The following is a 15,266-nucleotide window of genomic DNA, read 5'->3' on the forward strand; positions in this document are numbered from 1 at the left end:
TGTGGGTGATAGAGGGCGGCGCCCCAAACCCCTGATCCGCCCTGCTCTGTGTGTGACAGGGGGCAGTGCCCCAACTCCCCTATCGGCCCCACTCTGTGAGTGACAGGGGGGAGCTCCTCAACCCCCTGATGGGCCCTGCTCTGTGCGTGACAGGGGGGAGCTCCTCAACCCCCTGATGGGCCCTGCTCTGTGCATGACAGGGGGGAGCTCCCCAATCCCCTGATCGACCCTGCTCTGTGCGTGACAGGGTACGGAGCCCCAACCCCCCTGATAGGCCCTCCTCTGTGAGTGACAGGGGGCAGCGCCCCAACCCCCTGATTGGCCCTGCTCTGTGCGTGACAGGAGGTGGTGCTGCAACCTCCCCATCGACCTTGCCTTGAGTGTGACGGGGCGGTGCCCCAAACCCCAATCGGCCTTACCCTGCGCGTGATTGAGGGTGGCATCGCAACCTCCCGATCCGCCCTGCTCTGTGCATGATGGGGCAGCGCCCCAACTCCCCAATCAGCCCTGCTCTGAGCCCGACCAGGGGTTGCACCTAGGGGTTGGGCCTGGCCTCTGCCACCTGGGAGCAGGCCTAAGCCAGCAGGTCGTAATCTCCCGAGGGGTCCTAGACTGTGAGAGGGCACAGGCTGGGCTGAGGGACTCCCCCATCCCCCTCGAGTGCACAAATTTTTGTGCACCGGGCCTCTAGTACTAGTATAAAAGCCTAAGTGTCCCTTTGACCCATAGCTATGATGCGCACTCACCACCAGGGGGCAGATGATCAACACACAGGCATGGAAAAATGGAATAGAATGATGGATCTCAGAGAGAAAAGGGGAGGGGGGGAGGGTGTGAAGAGATTAATGAAAGATCTTATATGCATACGGAGGCCCAGTGCATGGATTTGTGCCCTGGTGGGGTCCTCGACCTGGCCTGTGGGGATCGGGCTGCAACTGGCAGTCTGACATCCCCAATGGGTCCTGAATTGCAAGAGGGTGCAGGCCAGGCCAAGGGACTTCACTGGTGCATGAATCTGTGCACTGGGCCTCTAGTTTAAAAATAAGCGGCACCATGGACCTGGCCCTGACAAACCAACACTTGGCATCCCCCAAGTGGTACCCAGGCCCCGCCACCACCCCGGAGCGACACCCCACCAAATCGCAGCCAATGCTGCCAAGAGCCAATGACGCAAAATGCGGTCCACAGCCCAGCCCGGAAACAGTTGCCGGATAATGATGTCGCAACACCCGGCTTCCTCTCCCTAGCGACTAGCCTCCTTGCAGTTTCTTCAGCCCAAGAACCCAACTTGCTTTATATCCAAACATTTTACAGTTTAACCAAATGTTTGTGAAGCGTTTTCACATGCCTCATCTCATTTGATCCTCACAGAAGTCCTGGAGTAGATAGACAGGAGGCTCAGTAGAATCCTATATGCTTGTAAGCACTGTTTTAGCATCATCACAAACATTTTGATATGTTTTGTTTATATTTTCACTTCCGGTCAAAATATTTTTTAATTGCATTTGTGGTTTCTTCTTTGACCCATGGGGTATTAATAAATGTGCCGTTTAATTTCCAGTTTTTGAGTATTTTCTTAGCATCGTTCCATTATTGGTTTCTAGTTTAATTACATTATAGTTGGAGAACTTACTGAGGCTTTTCTATACCCAAAATATGTTCTGTTCGTGTGTTCATTAAACAGACCTGATAGTAAATGTTATTCGACCTCATTGGTAGGTCCATATACTGGCCCATGGTAAATACTCAAATCCTAGTAATAATTACATACGGTCTTCTATATTTCAACTTTCTTTTTTTTCTCCAAAGGTCGTTTCAGCTCTAAGAACTCTGAATCTTTCAGATCTAATACAATTTCCATATTCTGTAAATGTATGCCCTTTCTAGCTTTGAGAACGCTGATTCTTAAAGATCCAAGACTAAATTTTATATTCTGTATTTTTGGACTTCTGACAGGGACGAAAGAAGTCTATAGTACCTGTGGAGCCCAGGAGTCTTATTCAAGGAGCCTTTCAAGGGTGCTCAGTGTCTGGGATGACACTGAAATACATGTATGGGGTAAATGCCTGGAAGAACTGGGTTCAGTGGAAAAATGCCAAGGAAGAGCAGGGGGATCTGAAATGTGGCGGTAAATACACAGCATGAATTTGTGTTTTGACTTAGGGGATAAAGGGGATATGAATAAATAAATTAATGAATCTACTCTAAAAGAATAAATACTAGGTCAAAAATCCAAAAAAACTCTAGTTTTGGCTTTACTTAATTTTTCCCCATTTTTATTTAAACTTCTCATTTATTTATTTATTTTTCCTTTCAGGAATTGAACATGCCTCGTCTAGCCCATGTTCTGATCCCTTAGGAAGTGCTCAAGACCATCCACTCTCCCAAGAATCCTCAGAGCCAGGCTGTAGAGGTAAAACTCATTTTGTTTCCTTGTGGTCACTTATAATATCATTGCCAATTTCAGATTATAAATGGAATGTTTAAAATTATTTAGAAATTGAAGTCTTATTGTTAAAAAGAAAAATTGATATACTACTCCCAATTTTAAGGGTTTGTTATAAAGGTAAAATTGTATCTTTCGATCATCAGTTTATTATGTAAATATAAAGGATTTTGTTTATTTTTCTTAAATTTTACAAGTAGCTCAGATTCTTTATTTACCTGTGTAACTCTTCTTCACCTTTCAAGGTTTAGCATTAGTGTCACATTCTCTAGAATCTGACCTGACCCTTCTCATTTATTAGATTTCCTTCATTTCCTTTCATAGAATCTCATTTAAATACACCTCTATTATAGCACCTGTTACACCATACATACTGCATTGTATTTATTTCTTTAACTAAAAAAACCTTGAGATCAGGATAGCACAATCCTCAGTGTTTATTCAATGAATCAAGTAAATGGTACTGTATTCCCTTTTTTTGTTGTTTAGTAATTTTTTATTAATTTCAGAGAGGAAGGGAAAAGGAGAGAGAGAAAAACATCAGCGATGAAAGAGAATCATTGATGGGCTGCCTCCTGTACGCACCACACTGGGGATCGAGCCCACAACCCGGGCATGTGCTTTGACTGGGAATTGGACTGTGACCTCCTGGTTCACAGGTCGACGCTCAGCCACTGACCCATACCAGCGGGCATTATATTTTTTATAAGTTAATATTTCAGATGTCTTCTACCTTTCCACAGTCCGCTCTGTCAAGCTGAAGGAAGATATTTTGTCATGCACTTTTGCTGAGTTGAGTGTGGGCTTATGCCAATTTATCCAAGAGGTGCGGAGACCAAATGGTGAAAAATATGATCCAGACAGTATCTTATACTTGTGCCTTGGAATTCAGCAGGTATCAAATTCAATAGTTGTTATAAAATGTTACATTTTTAATCTGATAGGACTTGTGAATAAGTTGAAAATTATAGTGTATATTCATTGGTTGGTATTGTTCCTATAATCTCTTCTTATGCTTCCCTTTTTTTTTTTTAACTAAAATTTTTTTTTCAATGACAGTTTACATTTAACATTATAATATTATTTTGTAATAGTTTCTGGTGTGCAGTGTTATGGTTGGAACACTTTACAAAGTGTTCCCCTTGATAATTTTTTATGTTCTCTTGTTGATGAAGCACTTACCTTGTTTTAAAAAATCTTGATCATACGGTCTTTTGTATACTGAATTGAGAGTATTAGTAGAATAACAGAAATTGAGGATGGTGCATTTTATTGTTAAATTAACAAGAAAACAACAACACAAAAATAGCAATTCACAAAAGAAGTGACACAGGAGACTGTGGTGAATGTATTTGTGTATTTGTATAAATCATATAGTCTCATTTACATTTTAAAAACACTAATTAAAATAATAATTACACCATCATTTGTCTTTCACATTAGCAAAAATAAAAAATTATATAACACTTGTTGATATAAGTTCTGTGAGTCGAGTTCACCTTTAGAGTGGGTGGGAATTAGCACATACTTTCTAGAAAGCAGTTTTGAGCATATGTTTCAGGAATATAAGTAAATATTAATACTCTTTTAAAAAATATGTTTTTATTGATTTCAGAGAGGAAGGGAGAGGGAGAGAGAAATAGAACTATCAATGATGAGAGAGAATCATTGATTAGCTGCCTCCTGCACGCTGCACACTAGGAATGGAGCCCACAACCTGGGCATGTACCATGAATAGGAATAGAACCGTGACCTCCTGGTTCATAGGTTGATGCTTAACCACTGAGCCACACTGGTGGGCTGTTCATACTCTTTGCAAGTAGTTCACTTTTGGGAATCTGTCAAGGCTAATACTCTGACAGCATTGCACAAAATTAGAAGTAACTTCAGTGTCCACCAAAGTGTAATAGTTAAGCAAATTATATTTATAAAGTTGTATATTATGTAGCCAATAAAAATTGTTTAAAGTGACTTCTGGTAATATGTAAAAATATTAATATTAAAGCATTGAAATGAACCAGAGTACACATTTTATGCACATCACTGTATGTTAACATGTAGTGGTTTAAAAACTAGTCATATTCAACACATAAAATGCAATTCATCAAAAATGTTTATAGTGGTTGTCTTCTGGGGGTGGTAGAACTCTGGATGTCATTGATTTTTTTCTTTTCTTACTTTGCCAAATTTCCTTCCACTTATATAGGGGTATTTTATTTAAGCATTCATTCTATTTTTTATTTTTATTTTATTTTTATTGGTTTCAGAGAGAGGTAGGGAGAGGGAGAGACAGAGATAGAAACATCACTGATAAGAGCGAATCATTGATCGGCTGCCTCCTGGCTGCTTCCTGCACACTCCCACACTGGGGATTGAGCCCGCAACCCCAGCATGTGCCCTTGACCAGAATTGAAACCGGGACCTTCAGTCTACAGGCCGACGTTCTGTTCACAGAGCCAACCTGGCTAGGGCAATATTTTATTTTATTTTATTTTATTGGTTTTTTTACAGAGAGGAAGGGAGAGGGATAGAGAGTTAGAAACATCGATGAGAGAGAAACATCGACCAGCTGCCTCCTGCATACCCCCTACTGGGGATGTGCCCGCAACCAAGGTACATGCCCTGGACCAGAATCGAACCTGGTACCCTTCAGTCCTCAGGCCGATGCTCTATCCACTGAGCCAAACTGGTTAGGGCAGTGGTCGCAAACTGCGGCTCAGCAAACTGTGGCTTGCGAGCCACATGCAGCTCTCTTGCCCCTTGAGTGTGGCTCTTCCACAAAATACCGGCTCTTCCACGAAATACCGACTTCTGTGCATGGGCCACGAAGTTTCAATCGTACTGTATGTGCGCACCCGCATGTGGTATTTTGTGGAAGAGCCATACTCAAGGGGCCAAAGAGCTGCATGTGGCTCGCGAGCCGCAGTTTGCTGACCATGGGGTTAGGGCAATGTTTTATTTTTAATTACGTAAGTAATGTGTGCTCAGTGTAACTGGAGGAAAAATTTCTCTCCCTCCATTTCCATTCCCCAACGTAACAGTGATGCAGCAGAAGTGTCCTTCTCTACCTTCTCCTGTGCTGTACCTTTGTTCATGTATACATGTGTTTAATAGTCTTTGTTTTGCTTAGTTTTTAGCAAAATGGGGACCATACCATACACATTTTTTGCAGTTTGCTTTTTTCAATCTGTGTATCTCTCCAGATGACTATAAATATAACTTTTTCCTTTAAAAAAGAAATTTGCATAATGTTGCAAAGTATGAATATGCCAGTTATTCAGCCTTTTCTCTTTTTTGTATTCAGATTATTCCCCTCCCTCTTACTCTGACAAACAGTGCTTCAGTCAATATTTTGTTTGGAAAAAAATTTTTGTTTGTGAAAAGAAAATATATTTTGTTTGTGTACCTAATGAGTTGGTGCTTTTGTTTCTAGGTTATAGCAATGTATATATATATATATATATATATATATATATATATATATATATTTTTTTTTTTTTTTCTCCAGTTTTAAGATCTTTTCAGAATTAATTTTCAGAATGGTGTTTTGTGAAAGGGTCATATATGTAAAGTGGCCCTCAAACACTGAAGAAACCAAAAGGCCAAAGAACAAGGCAGACAACTCCACCTTGTTGGTTGAAAGAGTTTAATAGGGAACTTACCTACAGAAATTCAGTCTCAGGTGGCAGCAAGGCAAAGTGGACTCCTGTGCCTTCCACCCCCCACCCCCCACTCCCCGCCTCTGGACCATGTGCTTATATCTCCTAAATCAGAGAATGCTTGGGTGATCAAAGGGATCATGTGCCAGAGCCAGTTATATAGTTAACATTGAGGGCGACTCATCCCAGAGGCATTGCTCAGAGCTTTGTGTGCGTATTCCAGGGCTCACACTGGGGAAGGGGAGGACGTCAAGGGTTCAGATTCACCCAGAGGTCAAAAATGCAGATTAGTTTTAAGACAGAGTTAGCTCTGTCCGCACAAATGATTGTCATTTACACTTTTATTAGCAGTGTGAATGCCCATTTCTTGAATCCTCTTCGCCACTCTTCTTTTTAATATTCTAAGTTTTAAAAAAATGACTCCCAATGTTTTCAACTTTCATAAATTAGAATGTCTTTTTATGTTGTTGGGCATTTGAATTTTTCCTTTCTATCTGTAGAATCTCTTTTATATTGGGGATAGTAACGTAAATATAAGCATTTGAAATAAAATTTTCTAGTGTGTTTTTGTCTTTTGGTTTTTATGTTATGTTTTGCCATTCAAGACGTTTTCCTTTTTTACATAGTTCAATTTCTCTTGATAGATTCTGGGTTTTCCTTGTTGCTTAGGATGGTCTTCCTCCTTGAGTAAAATATTCTCATAAATTTTTGTCTAAAATACTTTGTTAGATTGACATCTTTAATACATCTGAAATTCATTTTTGTAAATAAATATACTAGAGGCCCAGTGCATGAAATTCATGCACGGGGGCAGTGGCTGGGTCCCCTCAGCCCAGCCTGCACCCTCTCCAATCTGGGACCCCTCGGGGGATGTCCAACTGCCAGTTTAGGCCCGATCCCGGGAATTGGGCCTAAACCAGCAGTCGGACATCCCTCTCACAATCCTGGACCCCTGGCTTCTAATTGCTCATGTGCCTGCCTGGTCACCCCTTACTGCCCCCTCCCTCCCCCCCCCCCCCCCCACCAGCCTGATCATCTCTCACTGCCTCTGCTTTCCGGCCTGATTGCCCCTAACTGCCCCCCCCCCCCCCCCGCCAGCCTGCCTAACTACCCTCTGCTGCCGGCCAGGTCGCCCCCAACTGCTCCCTCCCTGCCGGCCTGGTTGCTCCTAACTGCCCGTCGCCCCCAACTGCCCCCCGTGCTGGCCTGGTCGCCCCACGCGGCCTGCTTGTTCAGTCATTTGTTCATCCCTCACTAACTCCCCTGCCAGCCTTGTTGCCCCATGCAGCCTGCTTGTTCAGTTGTTTGGTCGTCTCTCACTAACTCCCCTGCCAGCCTGGTAGTAGGCAGCCATCTTGTGAGGGCGTGAGGGTTGATTTGCGTATTACCTCTTTTATATAGGATTTCTGATGAATAACATTTTGATGGGTAGTTAATCATGCAAGCAGCATTTATTTTTCCACAGAATTAAAATGACACCTTGGTTACTGTAATTTAATCCAGTTTCTACACTGTAAATGATAAAAATTACCTTATGAGAGGACTTTTATATATTCAACCAATTTTATTAAGCACAAGGATGTGCCCTTTATGCATTTTGCTTAGGTAAAAATAGTGAAGATTCTTAGCACACTTCCTGTACTTGTGGCATTTATATTTTGGATCTAAAGAACATTTTGTAATTTTACCACTGCCTATGTCAAGAAATAACATGTTTTGAGGCAGGTAATAATCTAATAATTTGAATGTAATCATCAGAACACATGTGATCATTGTCATTATTTCAGTCAAAAACATTTGAGTTCTTTACATTTCAGCTATACTTCTGCTGTATATGAAATACTCTAATTTATGAGACAAATACTAAAGCTATGAAACTTTTTCTAGTATGTTTATCAACTCTTGTTGATATTAATAAATGACTTCATATAATAATACTATTAAAAAGAGGCCATAAGTTAGCAGATTGTCAGATTAATATAGGAAGTAAATATTATGTAACTTTTATTTATTTTGACAAGAAATAAGCTTTCCTTAACAGTAAGAAATTCTAAAAGGGTATCTATGTTGACATCTCAAATGTGCTTTCTCTTCTTTATTTGGATTATGAAAATAATCATGCTAATTGTGAAGAATTTTGAAAATACATAAAAAATCTATAATGTTAACCTGGACCACCACTGTTGACATTAGCTGGGAAGGTGATAATTGCAAAAGAAACAAATAGGCAAGTAATAGAAGAAAATTAACAGATTGCTAATAGAATGTACCATGAACACCTAACAATCATGTACTATGCATGCTATGTATTAATATAAATCCATTTCATATATTAATTCACTTAAGTATTAGTTTGGCCCTATGAAGTTTAAGAACTGTTACTTCAGGCACTTGCCTAAGGCCTCAGAAGTAGTAAATGGTGGGGCCAGATGTGAACCCAGGTAGTTCAGCTTCAGGGTCTTGTTATGAACACCATGTTGGACTGCATCTCTAATGTAAAAAGGTGCTTAACTGTAATCAGGGAAATTTTTTCTTCTCTCGGATAAAAAATGTGAAAGATTAAGAAACTTGATAATACAAGTGTTATTGAAGATATGTGCAGTGGTGGAGGCCTTTTCAGAGGGCAAGTTAACAGTGGTTATTAAGTCTTAAAGTCATAGATTCTTCAGTCTAGCAAACCCATTGATCATTATCTCTCCCCAAATAGAGGCTAGTATTTCCATTATAACATTGTTTATAACAGAAAAAAAATGGAAATCCCCTAGATGTTCATCAAAAGAACGTTTAAATCAGTATGTCTATACTATTGAATATTATACAACAAAAAAAGGAATGAGTTGCTTCTAGAGATATTGACGTGGAAAACTCTTACAGGCATACATTTTAAGGAGTTAAAGTAACTTGCCAAACTGTGTAGTACGATATTTATATTATGGGAAAATACACAAAACATAAAAATGTATAATTCAATGGCATTAAGTACGTACATTCATGATGTGAAGCCATCACCACTGTCTAGTTATATAACTTTGTCACCCTATATGGAAACCCTCTACCCATTAAGCAGTTACTGCTCATTTCCTCTTCCATCCTGTCTCTGACAACCATAAATCTGTTTTCTACATGGATTTGCCTATTCTGAGTATGTAATATAAGTAAAAGTGTGCCTGGCTTCTTTCACTCACTATAGTGTTTCCAAGGTTTATCAGTGTTGTAGCATGAATCAGTATTGCATTCCTTTTTATGGCCAAATATTATTCCATCGTTGGATATACCACATTTTGCTTATCCATTCATCTGTTGATGGACCTTTGAGTTGTTTCCACCTTTTGGCTATTATGAATAGTGAGTGTTGCTATGAATATTTATGTACAAGTTTTTGTTTGAACATCTATTTCAAATCTTTGGGGTATATGCCTAGGAGTGGTGTTGCAGGAGCATATGGTATCTCTATGATTAGCTTGTTCAGAAACTACCAAACCATTTTCCACAATGGCTGTACCATTGTATGTTCCCAACAGCAATGTATAAGAGCTCCAATATCTCTGCTTCCTTGCCAACACCTAATTTTTGTTTGTTTGTTTTCTAAATAACCATCTGGTAGATATGAGGTGGTATCTTATTAAGGTTTTGATTTGCATTTCCCTAATGACTAATAATATCAAACATCTTTTCAAAATAAATTTAAAATACCAAATCTTAAAAACACAAAAATTTTTTTAGCATATAATTAAAAGCTACCTTTTGTTACTCTGTGAATGCAAATTTATTTCCCTGAGTGATTTTATCTGATCTGATCTGCACCCTCAAAATGTTTTTTTAACAATACTTTACCCAAGCTGTTGCTTGTTTCCCATCCTGTGATATGGTTCTTGATGGTTATAATTAGCAGTTTTACCTACATTTATACTTGAACTTTTTGAAGGCTATTGTTGTGGGGCAAAGAGTTAAGGACTGTGATTAGAAGGCTCCAAATAGTTTTTGAATTTGGGCATCCTCAGGTCACCTGACACTAGCTAACTGTATTATTTCAGGAAGTGATCTAGGCCCGTGGTCAGCAAACTGTGGCTCGCGAGCCACATGCGGCTCTTTGGCCCCATGAGTGTGGCTCTTCCTAAGCCTTAGGAGTACCCTAATTAAGTTAATAACAATGTACCTACCTATATAGTTTAAGTTTAAAAAATGTGGCTCTCAAAAGAAATTTCAATCGTCGTACTGTTGATATTTGGCTCTGTTGATTAATGAGTTTGCCGACCACTAATCTAGGCTAGAGCTAGGCTGACAAACAAAAACTTCTGAGAGCACACCTGCAGATCCACTGTGAGTTAGAAAAATGATTTGGGAAATACAAATTAGGACCAATTTTTAATACATCAGTTTCATTAACTGAGTAAAGGTACTTATTTATTAGAATTTTTCTGTATACTCCAGGTTTTACAAAGCAAATAGAAAACTTTACCTTGTGAGCACAGTGTTGGAGATGTCAGTCCATGTGAAAGGGCGTTTAGCTGGAATCCTGGTATTTTAACATATATCCTTAAAATGGTTAATAATTTTGTAAGGGTAAAGCTAAAGAGTAACCTATGTTCTTTAAAATAATTTTTTAAAAAATTGTTAATATTAAAAAATTTTATTGGGGTGACATTGGTTAATAACATAAGTTTTACTTAAAATAATCTTTAAAAAAGTCTTGTCTTTGTATCAACATGTGTTTTCACTTTTTTTTCTCTTGTAGTACCTGTTTGAAAATGGTAGAATAGATAACATTTTTACAGAGCCCTATTCCAGATTTATGATTGAACTTACCAAACTCTTGAAAATATGGGAACCTACAATACTTCCTAATGGTAGGATGATTATTTTTTATTTTGATTTTTTTCATGGTACATTTCCTTAAATTGCTTAAGTTGTAAGATTATCTTTTTATAAATTGTTCATTTTCTATTTCTGTCCTGATTTGTAATGTGTTTGGACTCCTGAGGAGAAAGTCTTGGTTTTATTATTGATTACTAGAGGCCCATTGTATGAAATTCGTGCACTCGGGGGGGGGGGGCGGGGATCCCTCAGCCTGGCCTGCACCCTCTTGCAGTCTGGGTGCCCTCGGGGCATGTCCAACTGCCGGCTTAGGCCCGCTCAGTCAGTAGGCCTAAGCCGTCAGTTGGACATCCTTAGCGCTGCCACAGAGGTCGGAGAGGCTCCCACCACTGCCGCTGCGCCCACCAGCCATGAGCTCTGTTTCTGGCTGAGCAGTGCTCCCCCTTTGGAAGTACATTGACCACCAGGGGGCAGCTCCTGCATTGTGCATCTTCCCCCTGGTGGTCAGTGCACGTCATAGCCACCGGTCGTTTCTCCGTTTGGTCTATTTGCATATTAGCCTTTTATTATATAGAATTTTAGTAAAACTATAGCTTCCAAACAGTGTGTGTATAGTGTGTGTATACCTACTGTTGAAAAATTTTAAAAAATTACTGGAGGTTCCATTTACAGTTGTAGAAACTGTTTTTGTTCTGGTAATGCTGGTATTGTTGCATGCTATAGTAGTAACTGCCACATATTCTACTTCCAGACTCTACCTGTTAGCAGTGGACCTTCTTTAATTGTTTATAAAGTACCCTGAACTGGTTATTGAGACTTAAATCTTCATCTTCAAATTGTCTTTGACCATAGGTCATTGGACAAACCCTTAATTCACGCCTGGTCTTAGGCTCCTTGGCTGGGAATGGAGAGTTGAATGTGATGCTCTGGAATTTGTCTCCCTTTCTGTTGGGTTACAGAGCGCTTTTGAAGAGCAGCATTGTGGTTTGATGCATTTAGCATTCAAAGAGGAGGCTTAGGGACATAGATATATGGAAGTAATAATTCATGTTTGTGGAGAGTCAGTCTTCTAAAATAGAATGCAGAATCAGCAACAGAGAGGTTGGGTAGAGAACATGGGGAAAGGCCTGCACTTAAGGGGTATCCTGGGGAAGGTGCCTTTAAAGGTATACTTATTTTAGTTATTCTGCAAGACCTCTGCTTTTCAAGAAAAATCTCAAATAAGTCATCATAACTTTATCACTCAATATAAATTTAAGAGGAGGATCACTTCTTGGCCTTTTGGCTAAAATCAAGAGTAAAATAAGAGGGGGTGGGAAGAAGTGGGGGCACTATCTGCCTTCTTATAATCTTACCTAAATAAAATTAAACGCGTTAACAGGAAGCGTATTGAACTGGAACAGGAGTCTGCAATCAGTGGCCCATGGGCCAGATCTGGCCTGCTGCCTGTTTCTAGATGTGGTCCATCAGCTAGAAATGTTTTTTACATTTTAAATGGTTTTGGGGCAGGGGGATTCCAAGGAATAATAATATTGTGAGGCATGTGAAAATTATATGAAACTCAAATTTGTGTCTATAAATAAACTTTATGGTATATTATAGCCATATCTATGTTTTGTCCGCAGCTCCTTATCTTCTACAACAACAAAGTTGTTCAGAGCCTATATGGCCCAAAATGCTTAAAATATTTACTGCCTGGTTCTTTACAGAAAACGTTTGCCAGCCCCTGGTCTACAGTAGCAGTAGATTAAAGCTGTTTCAGGAGGATGCTCAGTGTGCAATCATCTGACTTTTTCCTTGTAGTGCCTTCCCTGTTTTTCTGTATAAGGAAGGGGGGGAAGGAGAGGAACAGTCAGTCCCCCTCCCGCGCCCCCATGTCTTGTCTGAGAATTTGAGAAACTAGTCTTATTTATCAGGAGCTCAATGCTGTTTCTCCCCTCTCCTCCCCCCCCCCCCCCCCCCGCCCCCCTTCTTCGGTCCAGGTTACATGTTCTCTCGAATTGAAGAAGAACATTTGTGGGAGTGCAAACAGCTGGGCGCTTATTCACCAATTGTCCTCTTGAACACCCTTCTTTTCTTCAATACCAAATACTTTCAACTAAAGAATGTTACTGAGCACTTGAAGCTTTCCTTTGCCCATGTGATGAGACGGACCAGAATTTTGAAGTACAGTACCAAGATGACATATCTGAGATTCTTTCCACCTTTACAGAAGCCAGAGTCAGAACCAGGTGTGTGGTGGAGTTTGGAAGATTTCTATTGAAGTTTCAGTATTCAAATAGAAACTCATTGCAGAGGGGTAATTGTGTAGCTTTTGTTTAACATTTAAATGCTTTATGTCACGGTTAGGTTCAAGGCTTTTTCTCAGAATGAGAGGAATCGCTTACTTTCATTGGCCTTTAAGTTAGAAATTCTGATATCATTGGTAGAGCCCAAATAATCCGCATTTTAAAACCTCCCAGGGAATTTAAATATATAGGTGATTTAGGGGCAACAGATGGGTCAATTGCTAGTTAAAGGAATCTGTTTAACTTTTAAATCTCCTGTTTCTAAATCTTTTTATTGACCAGAGCACCTCTTTTTAGTTGACAATAAGATGTCAAATTTTAAAGAAACTTGAAAGCTGGCCTAGAGTCTACTGCTTTTATACACAGTAGAAAAATAGCAGCGATGACAATTTTAGAAGAGTTATGGTTTTTCATTCCAGTAGTAGCCTATTAAATAATAGTTTGTCTTAAAGATTAAAAAATCAACATTATTATTATGAAACTGGAAATTAAATTTATTTTAACCAAAGTTGTAAGTTCTAAAATTCCAAAAATCCAGTTGTTACTTTCTTGGGATACGAGTGAAATACATATTTTGAATGTGAGAATTTAAAATTACTGAAAGTAAAATCTTAAAGAATAATTCTGATGTTCATCTTTATGTTAACTTTTTTCTCCTTTACTTTAGAAAATACTAAGATTTATTTGCTTATTCACTATGTGTCTGTCCTATTTCCTTCTATTTGTTCATATATGGCCCACTTTGTGTTCTTAATTGATATTGATTGGGGAGGAGAGACAGTCAGGTAAAATTTTCCTATTTTCTGATCTTAGGTGCCTAATAAGATTTGTAATAAGTTCAGCTTTTCTGAATGAATAACTAACAAAGTCTTCCTTATTTAGGTAGCCTCTAAGTAGAAAACTGGGGTGAATTGTTGTTTAAATAATAATTAATGCAGGCAGCTGGGGGAAGTTGTGTGCTGGTAAGAGCAACTATAAGAAAAGAAAAAGAAAGCCTTTTCCCTCAGGTTCTCAGGTCCACCTGTTATTCTCTTGATGATTGAATGGGAAGGTGTAAAAGAAAGAGCCCACTTGCCTTGTCTTCACCCTTGGTCTCTGCAGTATTCTGTTAGGGAAAAAGGATTTGCTCTTTTCTTAGCAAATGCTCACTTTATTGAGAATTTCTTTTCCCAACAAAGGCTCCATTTCTCATAATACTATGACAAATAAACATGAACAAATGCCCAAAGGGCACTGATGCCCCATTGTGGAAATACTTTATTTGTTTGTTTGTTTGTTTGTTTATTTTAATCCTCACTTGAGGGCATGTTTTTATTGATTTGAGAGAGAGAGAGAGAGAGAGAGAGAGAGAGAGAGAGAGAGAGATCAATGTGAGAGAGTAACACCGATCAAGTTGCCTCCTTCCAGTGTGCACCTCGACCAGGGATGGAACCCACAACCTAGGTATGTGCCATGACTGGGAATCGAACCCACAGCTTTCGGTGTGGGGGGTGATGCTTCAATCAACTGGGCCACCCGGCCAGGAGAGTATAAATATTTTTAGATAAAGAGGTGAAAGCTTCTATCTTAATGTCTGCCGTAGGAGAAGAGCACCTGAAACCCTTAAGAACTCTGTGCCTATTAAAATCTCTTCAAGTCAGGTTCAGAAGTCAGACACACTCTCTTGCACTATGCTTTTCACCATGTTCCCCCTACTTTGGTGAGCAGGGGAACATAACTTTTACAGGACAGGGACTTTGTTTTATTCAATGCTATTATATCTAGTACTTAAAATTATATCTAGTACCCCCAGAAGTGCTCAGTAAATATTTGTTGAATGAGTAAGGGAAAGGAAAGGGGAGGGAATGACAGTTTTGCCTGGAAGCAAAGCTTGTTGGGTGTCTTGATACTTGAAAAATATAATCTTTTTATTATTTCCTGCCTCAAGATAAACTAGCTGTTGGCAAGAGGAAACGAAATGAAGATGATGAGGTTCCAGTGGGTGTAGAAATGGCAGAGAATACAGACAATCCACTAAGATGCCCTGTCAGACTTTATGAGTTTTACCTGTCAAAATGG

General features: G+C 39.5%; 1 protein-coding gene across 16 annotated transcripts in view; it reads left to right on the top strand.

Annotated features, from left to right (window-relative positions):
- Positions 1-15,266, top strand: part of ZMYM4 (zinc finger MYM-type containing 4) — a 124,422-nt gene that overhangs the window by 101,414 nt on the left and 7,742 nt on the right. For 15 of the 16 annotated variants that reach the window (XR_004973848.1, XR_004973847.1, XR_004973849.1 and 12 more), the window contains 6 exons: positions 1,957-2,128; positions 2,318-2,413; positions 3,190-3,341; positions 10,841-10,952; positions 12,903-13,151; positions 15,136-15,265. Coding sequence is in view for 12 of the 16 variants with exons in the window: in XM_036347696.1 (XP_036203589.1) it covers positions 1,957-2,128; positions 2,318-2,413; positions 3,190-3,341; positions 10,841-10,952; positions 12,903-13,151; positions 15,136-15,265 (911 nt within the window). In the remaining 4 variants the exon portion in view is untranslated. Of the gene's footprint in view, positions 1-1,956; positions 2,129-2,317; positions 2,414-3,189; positions 3,342-10,840; positions 10,953-12,902; positions 13,152-15,135; position 15,266 lie in introns of those variants that run through there. The other variant, XR_004973850.1, reaches the window with a different exon arrangement.

Source organism: Myotis myotis, unplaced genomic scaffold (genome assembly GCF_014108235.1).
Source record: "Myotis myotis isolate mMyoMyo1 unplaced genomic scaffold, mMyoMyo1.p scaffold_m19_p_2, whole genome shotgun sequence".
Taxonomy (NCBI): domain Eukaryota; kingdom Metazoa; phylum Chordata; class Mammalia; order Chiroptera; family Vespertilionidae; genus Myotis; species Myotis myotis.